The sequence below is a fragment of the Anabas testudineus genome, chromosome 19 (assembly GCF_900324465.2).
Source record: "Anabas testudineus chromosome 19, fAnaTes1.2, whole genome shotgun sequence".
NCBI classification, from domain to species: Eukaryota; Metazoa; Chordata; class Actinopteri; order Anabantiformes; family Anabantidae; genus Anabas; species Anabas testudineus.
In genome coordinates, this window is record NC_046628.1 from 3,186,216 (window position 1) to 3,206,976 (window position 20,761).

Here is a 20,761-nt window from a genome sequence, read left to right on the forward strand (position 1 = left end):
TTTGAGCTACTTCTCATGCACTTTATAAAAGGAGACTCTTTTAGTCTTTTTTAAATTCATATTGAATTGAAAATGCTAACTGACGCTTGTTTCTTTTCTTTTCAAACTAAATTTCAAGTTTTGAAGACAACTACAAACAGAATTCTTCTGCAAACGTTAAGAACTACAAACCAAAAATTTTCCAGAAATGTTAAAAAAAAAAACAAACACAAACAAAATTTTTCTGAAAAAGTTTCAAAGTAAACAGAAGCTATACAAACAAATTTAGAGAGTGAGTAGAAAATAGTCTTTCAACAGTGAAGTAGATATGTTTGTCATGAAGAACAGAGACATCATAAACCTTTTCCCAGTCTAGTCGAACACTCGTGGACATATTGGTTTAACAGCCAACAGTGGGAAAACTCAACCTGCAAACCACTGGTCAAACATAGCAACTAACACCAATATGTACAGCAGTCAACCCAACGTGTTGCACAGAGAAGTGAATTTGGCAGAACTAAGCCGGAACCCCACGCGAACTGAAAACAACGTAAGGTACTTTACAAAAACAATAGAAAAAATAGAGTGTGTAGTCTTTTTAGAATCAAATAAATAATCAAAACCTCAAAGGAAAAGAAATCCACTACTGTTGGATTCATCCATACTGAACGTACAGAAATACACACACACACACACACACTCGCACGTTCACATTTTTGCAACACGTGAAACATTTAAAACCACCACTCGCTTGTTTGTTTATTTTTTTTTTTTTTTTTTATCTTACAAGGTGAAGTCTGTTTTAGTGTTCTTCAAAAATACAAATCCTTTTTCCCTTGGCTTCGTCAAAAACGACGTCCTGAAGAGATCGCGAAGCATCCTGACCCTCTCCATGTGTAGTTGCTGTTTTTGCTGGAAGTATTGCTTTAAGAAATACATTTTGGTCTTTTTCTCTGATGGTTTTAGCGACAGAATCTCTAATGGAAGCAATTTTTTTCGTTTTCCTCTGGGTTTAACAAAACTGCAGCTCCGACACATCATTAAATTCATTAAATTCAAAGTGGAAACGGGAGCTTCTTTTTGGAGTCTTGTGAGGAAATTGACCGAAAACCTCTACGTCATGAGGAATGTGTGCATTCTGCAGAAGTCTTCCGTGTGTGTGTGTGCTCTTCTGGTCCAAAGATGGTTTAAAACAGGATACGTGTTAGTACTCGTTTTCTCTTCGTTTATTTTTCCATGCATGCACATCTACGAGAGGTATCAAAGTGTGTACTGGTGAAGTCTGTGACACCGTTAATGTTCCTACGAGCTCAAACGCAGATTTCTATGGGGGTAGCCACCAGCATGCGGCCGCCTGGAGAGCCGTTTTCTCGCGGCATCCTATCGTAGCTGTTGGTGGACGACACAGAGCTGTTGGTGGAGACGGACACGAAATGGTGGCCGCCACCTGGTTCCATCATCCCGCCTTTGGCCCCGCCACCGTTCCCTCTCTCCACCGCCGCCGGGGACATGGGGGATAAGGGCGACAGCGGGGAGAGAGGAGATAAAGTCTGCTGCTTCATCCTCTCCACCAGCAACTCTTCGTCTTCTTCCCCGGATGAAGATGAAGAGATAGTGCCATCCACCTCTGCTCGCACACCTCCTCCTCCTCCTCCGCCTCCGCCGCCAACCCTCTCTCCGCCGCCGGCGCTTCCTGTGTTGCTGTTGCCGTTGTTGTTGTTGTTCTCCGCATCCAGCATCCAGGAGTGGCTGAAATACCCAAACACCTCTTTGACGGAGCAGCGGCGGTCCTGCTCCACGGAGAGCAGTCGGCGGAACATGCGCAGCGCCTGCTCGGTGAAGCGCCTCCACTGGGACGGCACCGTGTTCGTCCTCCTTCTCTGCCAGCGGATGAACTCCTGGTAGAAGGAGTCGGAAGGCAGCGCTTTCTCCCAGGGGAAGTTGCCGGTCAGCATGCAGAAGAGCAGCACGCCAAAGGCCCACACGTCGGTGCTGTAGTCCACACAGAAACCCTCGTGGCGGGACACGTCGCAGAGTTCCGGGGCCGTGTATGGGATGGTGCCACTCACCTGGAGGGGAAACGCAGCAGGTTATCACCACAGCTCCAACTAGATACTACAAAACAGGAAGCCACCTGCTGATACTTCTCCTTACCCTTTTCACAGGTGAGCCAGCCCGGCGGGTCATGCCAAAGTCTGACAGCTTGACTTTGCGGCACTCTCGGTCAAAAATGAGGATGTTTTCAGGCTTGATGTCCCTGTGGACCAGCTTCTTACAGTGCAGGTAGTCCAGCGCGATGGCTACTTGGTGCACACAGCGCTTTGCCACAGCTTCAGGGAGACCAACCTGGAAGACAGCGACAGAGGAGACAGAGGCTTAACTCACTTCAAAACTTTCTGAGGTGGTTCACTGAGATCTTTCTGCGAGAGATGCAGAAGAACTCAAGATGAATGGATGAGATGGAGTACCTGTGGAGGAATGATATCGAAGAGGTCTCCTGCGAGAGCGTACTCCTGTGCAAACACGTAGTACTCGTCTGTTTCGAAGGCAATGCCAAACATGTTGATGATGAAAGGGCATGGTGACAGGTAGAGGGAGATGCTGTACTCCCTCAGGAACGACTTCAGCTTGGTCGTCTTCTTCTTCAGGAACTTCAACGCCATTTTTGTACCTGTTGGGGGAAGACAGATGAGATGAGTCTGTCTTGATGATGTTAGGTTTCTGGTTACTGCTGTTTGTCCGATGTGTGTGCACTTGATGCCCTCACCTCTGATCTTGTGGATGACCAGGTCCACCTTTCCATAGGTCCCCTTGCCCAGCTCCCTGATCACCTCATAGTATTTGTTGACCTCCAGCCTCTCCAAGTTCTGGGCTGCGATCAGTTGCAGCTCATCCAGGATGTCCATGTTGGCTCTGGACACCAGCGGAGAGGAACTCATGTTGGGCACTGTTTCCAGGGAATGGACCGGGGGAAGAAAACTGGGGTACGGACACTGAGGCAGGACAAGAGCAGCAGCTAACGGCTGGTGTCACTGTGTAGAAACAAGAGAGGACACAGAATGTTAAGTGCAATATAATAACAATATTTTAAAATATTTACTTTATTTTCATGATAAAGTTCAATACAATTTGTCCTATAGGGGTGCTACCAATGTAGTTTCAGTGTGAAATATGTTTTTGGAAATAAAACAAAACTTGCATTAAACGTTAGAGTTGTTTCTTTATAAAAAAATAAATAAATACATGTTCATGTAAATCCACCATAATTCAATAAATATTAAATGAATATTAAAAAAATTGGAATACAAATTGTAACTAAAATTGTAAAAATGCAAAAAAAAAAAAAAAAGCTAGCTATAATAGACAAAAAAAACAAAAACTAATTTATTCTATGTGGAAAAAAATTACATTAAAAGAAACATATATTATGTGGAAAACCATAAATAAAACTGAGAAAATGTGAGAAACTTGACGAAGACTGACCAGATACATTTTTCCATCTTTTTCCAGTTATGTTTATATTTTTTATGTTTTTTACATTTTAAATGTTTATAAAACAAAGCAAAGTCCCAAATGGAACCCCGTTTATGTGAAATATGATGATAATGACAACATAATGAATAAAAAAGAAACTTGGTGACATGAGAAGACAGGATCGTGTGTTAGGGTTTGGACACATGGAAGACATGCACAGGATGTACAGGATGCACGACATGCACGTGTACAATTATGGGTGCGTTTGTGATTTTCTGGAGCTTTTCAAGGTCAGCAATGGACAACAAGCTGCTGATGCTGGAGCTCAGTGTGCTGCTCTGATCTGCAGTGTGATAGCCACGGAAAATGCTAATTATCTGCAGTGAAGGTCTTAAGTAATTCGAAATGCTACTCGCCAGGAGGGATGCCAGAGCTGAGCTGTGAACTGAGTCACACAGAACCGGCCGATAACCGTCCTCTCTAGCGAATCCACTCTCTGCTGCAGTGTGATTATTCTTAGTGATTGCTTTCTCTTTTTCTTCCTCCATCCTGAGCAGCCGAGACCTGCCAAGTCCTGACCCTCACTCTATAGATGCAGGCCCATGTGGAAGAAACGGAGGAGCTGCTACACACACACACACACACACACACACACAAAACTATTACATAACCTGAAGTGCTGGAGGGCAGCCTTTTCTCCCTCCCTGAGCAGATCCTTGTGAATCTGCCTACCTGTCATTGCTCACAGGAAAAACAGCAACTCGAGGTCTGCTGTGACATTTACAGCATCTTCAGCACCACCAACACACAGTCGTCTGATATTCTCGCAAAAAGTGTTGAACCGCTTTTCCCTAGTCTAGTTGAAACACACGGAAAATAATATTCTGACAGGAGCTGAGCAGCTGTGAGCCGTCCTGCAGTAACCTGCTGCATCGTATTTACGTCTCACACACACACACACACACACACAGAGCAACACACTAGTTTGAGTAGAAAGTCATCCCCTCCACAGGCGTCTGTGTTCTGCTGTGGGAGTGCAGTGGTCTTTTTTTTTGTGTGTGAAGCAGACATGGAGAGCAGTTGACAGCAGCAGGTGAGCACAGGATGCGTCAGTTCAGATGATAAATGGCAGCGCAGAGAGGATGTACTGTAGCTCTCCGCTTTAAATAAAAGCTCCTGGACACATGCAATAAACACACACACACACACACACACGTAAGCAAGAGGGAGGGCAGGGAGTTGTAAACAGAGAAGGGCTTTTGTTTGTGTCTGGGATCAGAAGTGCTTACTGTAGCACCGCAGGATACGGGCACGTGTTGTTCTCTGTGTGTGGACCACACGGGTACATCCAACAGAACCTTCTGCTAAATGCTCACTTTTTAGGGAAAGAAATGACAACCACCAGGTTTTTTAAAGGTGCAGTAGGTTGGATTTAGAGGGAGAGGTTTGGTGACGCTGCAGCACCACTTAGAATAAGAAAGATCAAGAATGTAGCGACCTAAAGAACCTGATCATTTGATTTATTAGCCACTTGGCACAGGACAGCGTGTGCGTGTAAGTGAGTTAGTATTCTTATGTTAGCACTTCACCTACAAGTTTGCCATCTCAATAAATACTAGTGATTGAAAACAAGATTATGGTTAAAGAAAGACTCAGTTCTCTTTTTTCTGCAAAATGTCTCCTTGCCGCAGTCATTATTTTCACAAAGTGACTGTGCAGCAGTCGTCTCTCATTTAGAACTGAGGTGCAACAAGGGAATTAATAATTTAAACACAGTTACTTGGAATTTATCATTAAATCATGAGTTGAAAAAAAGAACATTTTTATACAGCCCAATATAACGTTTATTCTCTGTCTTTTGACAGGATCGAATAAGGAAAAACAGAATAAGAGCAAAATAATAAAAGACTTCACTAGGGAAATCATTCTTCTGTCAACCATCATAGTAGCGCTCCACAGCTCACCAGTTCTTTCACAGAACACAGTCAAAAGTCAATCACCAAGTCAAGGATGAAGACAACATGCTCCCAGCACAGGCACCGACCAAAGACAGCTGCAGTAAAGGACTGTCAGAAACCAGTCGAGTGCAAAAGATCTGCAACACAGGTTTAAAACCATTTAATGGATGGCTGTGTTTATATTCTACTAATATTATAGAGCAAACCCTGACATTAAAGCTGACGGTCTACGCTATCCAGGAATCCCTGAGAATCAGTACTGACACTGAGTGAATTATCTGTGCGAAATGAAGTCAGCTGAATTCAATTCCACCTTAAGTCTGCTGATCTAACTGCATTCAACTCATTATCAGTATAAGCATTACGAGATCAGCACACCTACACTGTGCTCAACCATTTCCTTTAATGGGGTTAAGCACATGGCCCGATTTCATTTGGTGCTTTAAAAGTACACGTGAGAGGATACGGAGCGAAAGTTTTTATGATTAGTGTTCGTGTGCGTTTGTCCCACATTATATCCACATCTGTGGAAAAACACTGATCATGAGGAGCGGCTGCGTTTTGGAGTTTGACGACTCGCTGTGTTAAATTCATTCAAATTTGAATGTCACCAACTGAATGTGATGGTAAAATGTTGCCCACAGTAACTACAGCTCACATAATTAGATTTGATATTTCACAAAGACGCGTTCGCAGCTTATGTAAACATTGCGACTAGTTTCAACTAGAGTGGGCGTTTGGAAGTGGAAAGATGTTTCTGATCAGTTCCCTGAACTACTATCACAACATTCAGGAGATTTTCCGCTCTCACTAGCCCTCACACACCCTCACACACCCTCTGTCTTTACCTCAGCCTGTCTTCATGTGTGATGGACATCAGTGTGTGTGTTTGTTTATCACATTAAAAGCTGCATATGTATTTATATAGAAGCAGTATTAGATTCATAGCTGAATGAGTCATTGGGTCGGGACAAATGTCGGCTCCCACTGTGGAGAGGAAGTCTGCAATCCTACTGAGTGTGTGTGTGTGTCTGAGAGTGAACAACAGAATTAACTCAAGCTGAATTTCACTACTATTTCACTTTACTGAGACAAGCGACTGCAGAACCTGCAGGCGTTAAATCTGATTGGAAAGGAAATAAAAGGATGTTCACAGAGCTCTAAAACTACATGTTTGCCCCGCAGCACATTCTCCTTAAAGCTGCAACATGATTTTGAACTAATATAAATAAATGTGAGGGCAAGGAAGTGCGCATTAAAAGAATTTAGGCAGTGGAAAGTTGGTAAAGATTTAAGTTGTTTCAGAAAAACGAGCGTAGTGGAAGAAAAACACATGTACAACAGTTCAGGCCAAATGTCAGACACAGACCCCCAGTGACTGTAACTGAACTGAACTGAAGTCTTGTGGCCCCCCTGAAGATTATTTGCCATTTCAAACCATTTGGACAAAATGAGCAACTAACTGGCCTGATTCTCTGTAGTAATACAGTCAGACCAACACTACACCTGTGTCTGGTAGCTGTTTATTCCCTTATTATTTGTTGTAGTACTGGTGGCAGAACAGTCGACGCAGACTCCCCAGCTAGACGTGCTAATGTGGAAAACACAGCACCTTCTTTCTATTTTGTGCTTTGTGCTGTAAAGCAGTTTACTCAAATTAAACGTGCCAATCATTTGTGGATGATGCAGCTTTTACACCGAGCCTTGCATAAAGTCTTCCAGCAGGACTGCACCTGTACACTCCCACAGGCTTTAAAATGCTATGCGCTGGAAAAAAAAAAAGGCACAAAATAGACTGTGTTCCTTTTGAAATGACCACAGCCTTCCTCCTCCTCCTCCTCCTCCTCCTCCTCCTCCTCCTCCTCCTCCTCCTCCTCCTGCCTCTTCTCTCAGCGCTGACACTCTGTGCCACCAGGTTTAACACTGTGTGGAAACAGAGCAGCGACCAGGGGCCGCAGCTGACTAAATCCCAGACTGCTTATGCAACCAAGCGGGCAGAGCTGACCAGCCAAGCACATTCGGCGAGCCAAGGCGATGATCACAGCCACATCCACCCCCGCCGATGCCGCCATGCTGCCCTCAAACAATTAGAGCAACGCCATCTTCATCCTTTGTCCCATTTCACTGACTTATCAGTTCCCGATGCACAAGCTGCAAACACTCACTCTCACTGTTCTCCCATACGAGATGCAGCCATTAAAAAAAAGTGCCCACGTAAGATTGGTCCTCTGCGTGATCACACACACACACACACACACACACACACACACACACACACACACACAGCAACGTAGTGGCAGATGTTTGACCGCTGCTGTGTAAAGGTGCAAAGCAGCTGGACAGTGTAGTGGTAAGACCGCTTACCCTGCATCTCCTAGGTTTGGATGAAAGCATCCGCTAAAGGTAAATAAGGTCAGACACAACTGACCTTTGACCTCACCATAATGAGAAAAGATTCAAAGGCTAAAATCACATTGAAACCCCCATCAAATGCGAAAGCAAATGAAAAAAGCACAGATCGTGTCCTTCTCTCTCTTTTAAGGGACACTTTCACACGTGAACATACATACGTTGGTCCGACTCGACAAAGCTTCTCCGCTGTTGGATGATTTGCTGTGGATTTACAGATTAAGCTCTATTTCTAATATGCGTGGGTGAAAGAAGAGAGTGTTACAGCCGCTATATATAAATATCTAGTACGAACATGATGTCCCCACATCCACTTACATGTTGTCACCGAGGTGCCACAACACAAGTTAGAGGAACAGCTTGACGTTTAAGTTTCTTCCATGAGAATTAGATAATAAGACGACTGATACCAGTTTAGTGTGTGTAAGATAAAAGTGAAGCTAGAGCTAGCAAACAGTTAGCTTAGCTTAGCGTTAAGGTGGAAGCCACACGTTTCTTTTTAGTGTTTGTATATCCGGGTGATTTTTGTTGACTGTTTTTTTTACAGTATTCTAATAAAACACATGCCATCATCAAATGTTTTACAGACAAACAAGAACTTATCTCAATGATAATTTACTGTTGTGAACATGTCAAATTTGATGTATCATGTGAAGTCCTTCTCCTAAGCTAAGTGACTCTTAAGCTAACGATCAGCTGAAGCCAAAATGACTTCTTTATGTTTTATAGTCATATTATTTATGACCTTAAAACTCCAGTGAGAATAACAATTCTGCAGAAGAAAACTTTGCAATATGCATTTCCTAAAATGAAAAGCAACTTAGCTGCAAATGGCCGGTGAGTAGGCTAAACGGTTGTTAGCATTTATCAGCTCTGCATTGTGATGACATGATGCTATGCTGTAAACTTCCATCAGTTACATTAACTGCAGAGTGAGTAAAAACATGTTTGTGTAATATTTTACACATATAAACATCATGCATAGTTTTTTATATGACACTTTGAACGGTTACCACATTGTTCTGCTGTACATTAAAAACATGATGATGATCCTGGTAATAAGGACTTCGAGGTGCGGCTCTTAGCCAACACCCACATTGAAACACAACTGTGCATTGTTTGTTTGTGTACAAGCAGCATCAGGACGCCGCTCATCCTCCTGCCAGAACTGTATTTTAATATTACAGGGACGACTCTGGCTTAGTTACCACAGCCATCTATGTGACCTAAATTGTGATCTGTGACTCATCATGGTGGTGTGTTGTGTGTGTGTGTGTGTGTGTGTGTGTGTGATGTGTCAGCTTTTATGTACCATCAAGGAGCTTAAGCCCGCTTTGATCAGCTGGGTTTCAACACACAGACACATGCAACTGTGCAGCCTCCCAGGACACACACTGTAGATTTCAGCAAACTAACGACTCATTAGTAGCACGTTGTCTGGATGACAATAACAATGCAACACAACACAGTGTGCTACAAGCATTCATTGTAATGAGGAGTCACACAGATGGATGTTCTTTGGCCCGGCCAGCACAGAAACCAGCAGGTGGACGTAGCCGGTCAGGATGTAAACATTATGAGCTCTTATTAATCCCCCTCGGCTTAATAAGAGCTGTGGGGCTACGTCATGTTGGATCCCACCTGCAGTGTGTCCTCAGACTGCACTGGCTCGGAGGAAAATCACTGTCACTTAGTGTAACAGAGCTCAGCGGAGGTGAATGACAGGAAAGCACACACACACACACACACACACACACACACACACACACACGAGAGCAGCTGCAGATACCTGGCTTCCCCCAACACACAGAATGGATGAGGGAGTGTCTGAGTTGTTATAATAATAAATCCCACTACATCCAAATATTGTCAACATTGTAGGATGGTTAATAGGAGAGAAATAGGATACCACCAAACACACACACACACACACACACACACACATCATGGGGGAGCATTGTTTTCAGTGTGTATGCTGCTACACAGAATGGGCTTGACCGATTTTGCATTCAATCCACTGTAATACAGCTCAATAACAGCAGTGCCTGATCTAGGGGGTCACAGGGGGGGTTTGGGCCGAGCAGGCTGCAGGTGAGGAAAGATGAAGCGTCACTCCGGGTTCATTCCGCTACTCACCCTTCACTTGGTTCCCATATGGAGGCTGTGGAGTCCGCCCTGTCAGCCCAGGCAGCTGGCAAACACTCGGGATGGTACCAGGGCATACTAAGGCCAGTCGAGCCGAGAGAAACGCCTGAGCTCCGCGTCCTGCGAGAACAGTCCCAGCAGCCGTGTGTCGGTGGATGTGGCTCCGAGCATCCTGCAGCCTCCTCCGGCTCTGCGTCCTATTGTCTCCGCATCGCTGTGTCCTCCAGGATGGGAGGAGAGCACAGGGGGGAAGCAGCGGAGGAGAGGAAAGACCCTCCCCCTCCTCGCCGCTCTGGCCAATCGCAGCGCTGCTCCGCCGGGAGCCGCCGCTGCTCGCTGTCTCCGTACAGACTATGCCGCCTTCACGGGCTGTCGTAAAACTCACGAATGTTGCGGATTTGCAGCAAACATTCGCTGCAACCTCCGGTTCACAATTCAGCTGTTTACATTGATTCGTGTCTCCATCACCTTATGTTGGTTCTGTCTTTATAAGATAAGTGCGATTTAGTTGTTAAAGCCGCTGTGTGTGGCTTTTGTTGAATATCTTAATAAAATAAGTTCCGTCTGATTATTCCATTGATGACTATAGCATTAGTATTTATTGTAATTTCGTAAGAGTAATAAAACAAACAAACAAAACTGAAACAGTTCCAGCTCATGGTGTATTTATAAACTAACACTTTTGCATACTCCTCCTGGGAGATTTGTCCTGCCTGAAAAATGCAATTCACACCTGTCTCCAAGGGACATTTACCCAAGTGAAGCTTCCTGACTAATACCAAGAACATCCCTATATTATATTATTTATGAATTCTTCTGTGAAGAATGTACAAGCTGTACTTGAATGCCTCAAGTCCAATACAGCGTGAACAACTATGCAGTAAGAGAAGTCCCACTTCTAATATAAATGTGGGGTTTGTGAAACAACAAATATCACAGCAGTCATCTCTGTTCTGTCTCATAACTGGGGCTCAATATCACATATCTAACAGAACAACGGCACAATATTCAGCTTTGTTTTTCTTAAAACATCTTTACACTAAATTATTTCTGGTGGGGTCGGAAACATCTTGCTATTGGTTCATTTAGTTTAGTTTGTGTCTCAGTGATGCATTACCCGCGTCTGATGCTCTGAAAACAGCCCCCTGGTTACCAAGGTGTTGCATCACGGAAAGGAAACAGGGAGGTGCTGTCCCCAGAGGCAGTTTCTGATCTCTCCACCAACACTCATCACATGGATATTAAGTGTCCTGTTTTGCAAGAATTACCATCCTGCAGCAACTACACAGACCTAAAGTGGGGTCCAAGTAGTGTTTAATATCAGAAATCAGATTGAATATTTTTTCATGTTTGGTTGATTTACTTCTTTTGTTTGAATTTAAATATACTATGCATTTATTTCTGTTATAAAGTAAAATAATGTGTGGCTCTTGTCTTTGAAGAGTACTCTTTGCACCAATAACAGGTTTGTGAGTGATCAAAGATGAGCCGAGGAGATCTGTGACCATCGCATAGATGTTCTTTGTGTCTGCACTATCAAAGTACAGCCTGTTCGCTGACAGTGTAATTACCAGGAGTGATGGGAGCCTTTGAGGGACCTGTCCAGTCTGCTCTGCTCCCACTTAATTTGAGTTCATTCTCAGCTATAATCAAGTGTCAGTGAAGTTAAGATGACAGTTTCCTTCATTACTAAAGCTGTACTACAACCGTCTGTCAGTCAGATTATTTGAGAAATAACAACAGGCCGTTCACAGACAGCCCCATAAGTCAAAAAAACATTCATTTAGTAGACAGAAATAAGATTGATTTATTTTGAAGGAATGCTAGAGTAAAGGTGAGGTAGAGGGAATAGAAAAAATTAAAATATTCAGTATATCAAGTGGTCACATTTAAAATAGTGAATAGAGTAGAAAACACACAGGTATCTGCACTGTATTGGAAATAAAATGTATATTCTGAACAGTAAACAAAATTAAAAATTAATGTGCAAAATGTCATTACAGTAGTAATATAAGCAAGATTAAAAGATCTAAAATCAGTGCAGGGAACTTAAAAAGGCATCTATCCTGTAGTTGTGCTGACTTACAGTGCAAAGATCTCCACACACTTTAAATGAACAGAAAAAGCTCCAGGTCTTTGGTGTGGAGATGCTGTGCCAGGTTCTGAATGCGACATAGGCGAACACTCTGAGCATTTCCTGCACTGTACACTCTGTATACATGGTACCGCTCTCTCTCTTTTAGTGCAAAGTTCAGCTCATTGGCAGAGAGGTGGATGAATGACTTCTCCTTCTTTATGGTTGACTTCACTTCCACATAAACCACCTCTGGCCTTGTTCCCGGTTCGAAGGTGAGTTTGAAGTCGTAGGGCTGCCCACTCTCTCCGCTCTGATTGCACCACAGGACGTGTGTGGGGTGTGCAGGGTCACTGCTGTCTCTCCAGTGGCACAGGAAGGAGTTGACAAGCTGCTCTCCCCAATCGCCAATCGCAGCCACATCCATCACATCATCGGATAACACCACCTACAAAAGACCAGCATCATTTTAAAAACTTGGCCAATGCCCAGCCGCTGGATAAGCAACACATGTAGTGAATGTTACTGACAGTGGTGGGTCTCTGGCAGGTGAGCTCCATGTCCTCCAGAGTGGCCTGTGGAGGCTGGAATTTGTTCAGAAGACTGAAGTCCAGGTTCAGAGGAGGACGCTGAGTCTCTGAGATGGCAGTCCCCTGAAATGTACTGGAGAGCACCACGGCCTCAGGGGTGGCGCTGGTATAGACACAAAGTGAAAAAAACTAAATAGGTGAAGTGGGAGTCCCTTTTGAAAATCAACATTAGTTTTCTGCATGAATATTTGGACATATTCTTGGACAAGAAGAAGAAACCTACAGGCTGTTTGGAGCAGGATGGTCACTGGCTGTCCCTGCAGACTGTGCAGATGGAGGACTCTGAGATGTGAGGCTTTCCTCTCCACCCTCAGCTCTGTCAGACTCAGCAGTCTCACTCTGCTGACTGTGCTCTGTCAGTGACAGACAGGACAAAATGGACAAATTGAGCATTTATAGCATTTGCTGCACATATAGAATTTTTTTTCTGTGTTGCTAATAAAGTTGACAGCATCAATTTATTTTATCTTGCAATAACCCTTTTAACTTCCTTTCTCAGATTGACCCATTATTATATTATATGAAATATTTGATTGGCTGTGGTGTCCTCCATGGATCTATTCTTGGCCCTTTATTGTTTATACATATTATATATGTATATATTATATATGTGTGCCTACAACACCCTCAGGAAAGTTGGAACAGAGGCATGTTAATCATTGAGTTATTTCATCTTTCCTTTTAATTACACCTCTCCTGTTCATTGTATGTTTTTCACTGGCAGACAGGTCTGAATTACATGCAGTCCAGTATGAAAAATACAATAGTTTCCAAAGTACTCTTGAGTCCATGTGGCTATATTCATCATGTCACACACGTTCAACATTGGTTTCTGCCTTTGGCCTTTGCACACTGATATTTCTCCAAAATCCCTCAATGTTTGACACATATTAGTTTTGAACTGACTGACAACTTTCATAAAGTCTGGCACAAAATGGTGAACCAGGACTCATCTTTGCTTACAAAGAAGAAGACTTTAGTGAATGCACCTTTTATACCTAATCATGATCCCTCTGGTGTTAACAATTAACCTGGCTTCATGACAAATCACAGATTTGAGATTTTATAGCAATTTTCTGGTTAATAAATCAAGTCACACTATTTATTTACTGCTTTGCTAAAGATACTTAGTCATAGTCATAGTCATAGTCGGTCGGACCATAATCCCAACCTCTTTTCTGTCACACACGCTTTTATTCCAGGATTGAAAACCCCTTAATTATGTCCATGTTTACAGTCATTTGGACTGCCTTAGTCAGTAGCTTGCCCCAGAAAGTGACTCAACGGCTCATTAGCTTGTAAAACACTGCTGCAAGGGTTTCATGAGAACTAGAAAATGATGTGATGGATCCTCTGCATACTCTGGTTGTGTTAAGCTGCAAAGTTGGATTGACTTTTTAAGGCTTGTCGCTATGAGTCACTTCATTAACCCTGTTGGTGGTGGAGCTCTAAATACAATTAATACTGCTTACAACAGTTACATTTAAAGATTCTTTCCTTCAAACTCTAAACCAGTAAAAACACTTTGAATTGCAATAAGAGGTAAACAGAGGTTTCTTAAAACATTTAACCTGGAGGCTGTGAGCTGGTGTTAAGGTTGGTAGTCAGCAAAGCGGGGTTAGGTGGTCCTGGGTGGTTGAGGACTTTCTGAGAAATGGAGGGATCTGCAGCTTTCATGATACTGTTCCTGAGTGGCTGATTTCCTTCACAACTGCTGGGACCCTGAGAGATGACATGGCTGCCTCCTTTTGGGGTGACATCTCTCTCTGGGTTTCTGTCTTTAGGACCAGCAGGAGGTGGCCACATCTTCATGACAGCTTCAACTACACCCCCACTGGCCTGGCCTGTTGGCACATAGAAATTGTAGGAATGAGAAATGTCTTTTTACCATTGTTAAAAATGTATCAAGCCAAAATGGCCAGTTTCTTAAAGTACCTGCTCGACTGCCTCCTGTATTCACTATAGATGCACGAGGAGGCCAGCAAGCCAGCGTCTGTTCTCCATCCTCCTGTGCTGGGCGAGATGGCACCTCTGGGGTGCTGGTGGAGGAGAAACTCCTTGACAGGACTAGAATGAAAACATTTTCAAGAGTTAAAAGACGAAAACAAAAAGGCTGCCAATCATTTACCAGCCTGCTTGAGTGCTGTCAGGCCATAAAAACTGATTTTGTATTGAAAAACCCTTTCGATCACATTAATCCTTATACGAGTGTGTAAATGTGTGAGAGCAAGTGTGTGTGTGTGTACTCTTTGCTGCAATGAGGGATCTGCTCTTCTCGCTCTTTGAGCCCTGGCAACAGCTGCTCTTTTATGCCGCCACACACACCCGTGAACAAACCAGAATTAGCATATGTGAGAAACACACCAGTTATTTTTCTCAATGTGTGTGTGTGTGTGTAGAAAAAGTGTGTTGCTGCAGGTTTGTGGCTGAGAAGAAAAAGAATTTCAATTTTATGAAATGATAATGGAAATCAGGGCAAGTGTCACAGAGAGGACTGCAGAAATTGCAGATGTAAGATGTCAGCACAGAAGAAGCTGCACTGTGATGTTGGAATTCATCTGATGCGGCAGCTACATGATGTTCTGCATCAAACTGGGATCCGTTCCCACGTTAATACTGAGCCACACACAAGTATTTTTTCTAAGGCTGTATACAGGCTAACAATAGTGTGGACAATCCTGTCAGTCAGTGTGCCTGCGTTTTGTTGGGAACTACTTTAGCTGTAGATTCAGTGTGCTATGGAGTATGTGGGATCACATCCCTCATCCTTCAGAGTCTATAGATGCACACGCATTGTCTCTGAACAGATTCTCACAACAAGTATTGTTGTAAACAATTTGTTTTTCCTAACTAAAAACTATTTTCTTAAAACTACAGTAATCAGCTGATGGTTTTTATTTTACCCATGTCTCAAACTGCTGCTAAATATAATGCAGCAGTTGTGCAAGTAGAGAAGATTCACAGAGCGAGTGTCCTGACTGACTTATGTCAAACGATTGAGGTCTGAACTGAACAGTGGATTTGGAGAACCTTCACAAGCCTTTTTAAAAGAGTATAACTTAACCACAGGTCAGTCAGACACTCAACTGTATCATGCTAGTAGCAGTTTGCCCGAAGGCTCTATCATGAAGCAGAGCTCACAAGTAGACAACAGAGGTCCAGTACGGTCACTTAGTTTTCACTCCACGCTGCCACATTTTTTAACTTTTCAAATTTGTAGTCTTTAGCCCTAAGTGGTTCTGACTTAAGTGATGTCGCTTGAGGCAATTATTTGACTTGTGAATTTATTAGACTTCACATATTCGTAGCCAGCTCACCAACTTGAAAAAAAATTCAGTGTCATAACTAGGACATCTCTATATCCAGAGCTAGAAAAACAGTGCATCCATTCATGTCTAGCGGACTGGATTACTGAAAAGTTTTTTTTTTTTCATACAATACAGCAGCACGAACGTGGTACTTCAAATACTCCACTTCTTAAATGTCTTTATTGGCTCAAAGTACAACAGAGAATTAACTTGAGATTTCTTCTGCCAGTCTATGAGGAATTCAATGTTTTGGCTCCCCAGTATATTTCTGATCTGATCAGTGACTATAGTCCAGACAGTCCCCTCAGGTCCACTTGTATACATACCCAGAATAAGATGCAGCTCTTCAGAGTGAGCTGATCAACTTGCTCTTTTAATAATGTAAAGCAGCCGGAATTACTATTGTGTATGCCAGTGTTCTACAGATAAACCTGACTTGACCTAACAAATTAGAATTTTCCATTGCAGTGTAGTGACGTGTAGTTTTTGGTAACTGTGTGTGTGTGTGTGTCCTGTGTACCTCTCTCCAGGTTTATCTCTGGAGTGGGAGGCTCTGGGACCTCCCACTGCTCCTCCTCACTGGGCAGCTCTTTGATGTCCTCTTTGCGTAAGAATCTCTTGAGCGCTGCTGAGTCCTGCAGACACAAAAACAGTTAATGAGTGTGATGAAAAAAGCTGAATTAAGGCTCTGTCTTGACATAGGATAATACATGTGTTTTATATGAAAGATTTACAAGAATAGCTAAATTACATTGTGTTTTTTATCCACACTGGCTGAAGAATTACAAAATTTCACTACAGTCACTGAGTATTAATACAGAATGAACGGATCAATTTAAAATTTGCAAAGTCAATTCGGTTGGTGAAGACTCTCAGTCATCTGAGTAGTAGATTTTAGCTTTTTCTCCTTTCAGACTCTTGCCAGCAGTGGCAGGCGATCTTGTTAAAATGTTGATGGCCTAATTAACATGTACTGCCAATTGCTGAATCAATGTCCTGGAATAATATAAAAGTTGAAGTCATAATCGATTACTGAGAAATGGGAGGCAGATCTGAATGCTGTTCCCCCTAAGCCTCTCATATATGCATCTGTTTCACTCCAGTGTATTAAACAAGTGTTACTTCTGAAATCATGCCATTAAAGCCTTTAATAAAACAGTCACAAATTTCACTTCATTGGCTTTTGCAAATCCAGGCAAGTTGTGCAAGGTAATCAAACGGTCATTCTACAGATTTCTTCAGCAATTCTATGAAGCAGACCAGTTCTACTGCACAGAGAAAACACAGGATATTCAAGCAGGAAGGATCAAAGTTGAGGCCTGGTGTGAGCTCTGACTTTACAGCTCTACAGAGATGAGACCAAGTTGCCATGTAATGCAAACGTGACTCCCTCAAGGGACACAGCTTATTAACTCCAGCTACAGTCAGCTCTGTGATGCGTGTTTGTTTATGTGTGCGAAGGAAAGTGAACAAAATGAAAAACATTGAGCTAGCCAAGGCCCATGTGATGTGGATTAGAGAGGATCAATAAGAGATGTGAGGTTGTGACCATATTCACTACGACTTACACTGAGTGAGGTTATCAAGCCACTCAGGAAATGTGTCAGCTCTTTCCTATGGCTGCTCTCGATGCAGAACAGTGTCACCAGCTCCCTGGAAAACACACACAATTAAAGGGTATTGCCATACAAAATATAATATAAAAAAAAGTGGGCATCAATAACATTTTATCACACTGATACCTTCATTTATAATCAGCTTTATAATGTCTAAACGCACAGAAAGACACAATCTTTTTTAGACACACATCACAAACACACACCTGCAGATGTCCAGCTTGCATGAGAGGTGGTCTTTCTGGATGTACAGCTCCTTCTCGTCCTTTAGCAGACAGATGACATCCTGTAACTCCACCACAGCTTCGTCACTCTCAGAGACATCCAGTTGGTAGCGAATGTACAGCTTACCCACCTGGGTTTTAAAGAAGTGTAGAGCTCAGAAATGTCAATTTATTATTTCTTTTGTGAGGCAGCTGATTTTAGACATATAATATTGACAATTCAACTACACTGATTCAACAATTAACTTAAATTTGCTGCACAGTGATACAAAATGTTTCAGTATTGTACAGGTAAGAAGACAAATATAAACAACACTATTTTTACTTTAAATCACCAAAGATTATGTAGATTTTTAAGATGACACTGGATGTGTTTCAGAAAGTTTGTGGCACTGCCATACAGAATATTTCAGTATTTAAACAGGTATGAAGACTGTTGGTTTTTATGTCTTGGATAGTGGGAAGAGGAATCACTGGATCATCAACTGTTAGTTGGGATCAAATGAAAAGTGGTAATTTCATTGTGTTGTAACATTGCAGTATTTGGTGAATGTCAAGTAAAATAAATGTCTATCACTGTGAATGCTCAACAGCATTCACAGTGATAAACTTCGAACAGAAAAATTTAGTTGTTATGTGTGATTTATTTTGGTATTAGTGTGGATGTCTACTATGGTTTCCATATAATGCCAACTTATTATTCAGTGTTATATTGCCTTTGATCTTTGATTTTCTCTTCACTCATTGGCTGAACTCATCTTAGTTCCATCAGTGACATCACAGCTGCTCACAGGTGACATCACAATCCCACAGAATCAGAGCTTTTAAATAGGACCTGGTCTCTTCAGATTTCAGTCTCTCCCACAGAGGAGAGCTGGACAGTTCTGAATCTCAGAGCTGAGCCGCTTGGAGCTCCTGCTCCAGGCTGCTGAAGGTCAGCTGCTTCGGCAGAGACTGATGCAGCTAGGTTCAGGGGGACACCTGCTTGAAGCCGCTGGCCTCTAGTCAGCCTGAGCAGAGGCTCCAATCGTCTCTCCTGTGAGAAACAGAGCTACCAGCACTAGTCTGTGGTCAGGGACTGGGCGGTTGGGAGGGCTTAGCATAATATCATAACATCAATACCAACACATCCTCAAATAGTGACATTATCATGTCTAATAGATGCTGAAAGACATTTGAGCAGCATCATACAAGAGCTGTGCTCACTGTCCACATCAGACTAGTCAGGTTAGTTAGTACTAGTTCAAATACGTCTGTAGTACAGTATCTAACTGATCTGAACGTAGCTCCAGAACTACAGACAAAACATACTGATGCCAGCACTCCATTCATCTTGATAAGATGTTCAGTTTAGTACAGGACTTCTCCTCTCTCTGGAGTCCACAAAACTCCGGAGACACTCAAAGCTGGAGAACCCCCGGTGCTCTGCAAGGATCGTGTTGATCGACGTGTCAACACGGGGTGTGCAGAGTTTCCTGAACAGTACCGGCCTGAGAGGACGATTACAGGCTTGGGGGATTCGATGCTAGAGGTTAAAGCTGGAGGAACCCCTGGCGCGCTGCAAGGATCGTGTAGATGGACGTGTCAACACCGGCTGTGCAGAGTTTTCAAGGTTGGAGGAACTCTCGGTAGAGGAAGTGCTCCCTCTCTCTCTCTCTCAGGCAACAAGAGACGCAACAGTTTTAATGAACGAGCGCCGCCACGTACGCTGTGGCTCTGTGGCTCAGGAGGTAGCAGCTGTCAATCAACCGCGACAGGCGTCTGAAAATTGAGCGGCGACGTCTCGACTGACGTCACGAGTGACGCCATTTAGAACCCAAATCCGAGGTTATGAATAGAAGGTGAATCCATCAGTTTAGTACAGCACTCCTCTTCTCTCCGGAGTCCCGGGGACAACCAAAGCTGGAGGACCCCCGGTGCTCTGCAAGGATCGTGTTGATCGACGTGTCAACACGGGGTGTGCAGAGTTTCCTGAACAGTACCGGCCTGAGAGGACGATTACAGGCTTGGGGGATCCGATGCTCAAGGTCATAGTTGGAGGGACTCCAGGAGGAGAAAGTGCACATCAAGACTGGAAACAACTCGAACATCTTTCAACTGTTACATCATGTGCGACATACTTTCATATTTACTAGTGACTCACAGGAGAGACGATTGGAGCCTCTGCTCAGGCTGACTAGAGGCCAGCGGCTTCAAGCAGGTGTCCCCCTGAACCTAGCTGCATCAGTCTCTGCCGAAGCAGCTGACCTTCAGCAGCCTGAGCAGTGTTATGATGCCTTTGATCTTTGATTTTCTCTTCACTCATTGGCTGAACTCATCTTTGATCCATCAGTGACATCACAGCTGCTCACAGGTGACATCACAATCCCACAGAATCAGAGCTTTTAAATAGGACCTGGTCTCTTCAGATTTCAGTCTCTCCCACAGAGGAGAGCTGGACAGTTCTGAATCTCAGAGCTGAGCCGCTTGGAGCTCCTGCTCCAGGCTGCTGAAGGTCAGCTGCTTCGGCAGAGACTGATGCAGCTAGGTTCAGGGGGACACCTGCTTGAAGCCGCTGGCCTCTAGTCAGCCTGAGCAGAGGCTCCAATCGTCTCTCCTGTGAGAAACAGAGCTACCAGCACTAGTCTGTGGTCAGGGGCTGGGCGGTTGGGAGGGCTTAGCATAATATCATAATATCAATACCAACACATCCTCAAATAGTGACATTATCATGTCTAATAGATGCTGAAAGACATTTGAGCAGCATCATACAAGAGCTGTGCTCACTGTCCACATCAGACTAGTCAGGTTAGTTAGTACTAGTTCAAATACGTCTGTAGTACAGTATCTAACTGATCTGAACGTAGCTCCAGAACTACAGACAAAACATACTGATGCCAGCACTCCATTCATCTTGATAAGATGTTCAGTTTAGTACAGGACTTCTCCTCTCTCTGGAGTCCACAAAACTCCGGAGACACTCAAAGCTGGAGAACCCCCGGTGC

The 20,761-nt window shown here is 43.4% G+C and overlaps 2 protein-coding genes across 4 annotated transcripts in view; both read right to left on the reverse strand.

Annotated features, from left to right (window-relative positions):
- Positions 1-939: 939 nt before the first annotated feature.
- Positions 940-10,154, reverse strand: bsk146 (brain specific kinase 146). Its single transcript, XM_026350820.1, has 5 exons — positions 9,957-10,154; positions 2,747-3,011; positions 2,448-2,650; positions 2,134-2,325; positions 940-2,048 (listed from the first exon to the last, which is right to left on the reverse strand). Exons 2-5 carry the CDS (start codon positions 2,916-2,918, stop codon positions 1,290-1,292), a joined length of 1,326 nt encoding a protein of 441 aa, XP_026206605.1. The 5' UTR covers positions 2,919-3,011; positions 9,957-10,154; the 3' UTR covers positions 940-1,289.
- A 1,581-nt stretch (positions 10,155-11,735) lies between these two features.
- Positions 11,736-20,761, reverse strand: part of wu:fj29h11 — a 43,019-nt gene continuing 33,993 nt past the window's right edge. For all 3 annotated transcript variants that reach the window (XM_026352058.1, XM_026352056.1, XM_026352059.1), the window contains 8 exons: positions 17,760-17,908; positions 17,506-17,590; positions 16,458-16,572; positions 14,565-14,696; positions 14,201-14,473; positions 12,853-12,982; positions 12,570-12,732; positions 11,736-12,487 (listed from right to left, as the gene is read on the reverse strand). In XM_026352058.1, coding sequence (XP_026207843.1) covers positions 12,074-12,487; positions 12,570-12,732; positions 12,853-12,982; positions 14,201-14,473; positions 14,565-14,696; positions 16,458-16,572; positions 17,506-17,590; positions 17,760-17,908 — 1,461 coding nt within the window. In that variant the 3' untranslated portion in view covers positions 11,736-12,073. The remainder of the gene's footprint in view (positions 12,488-12,569; positions 12,733-12,852; positions 12,983-14,200; positions 14,474-14,564; positions 14,697-16,457; positions 16,573-17,505; positions 17,591-17,759; positions 17,909-20,761) is intronic.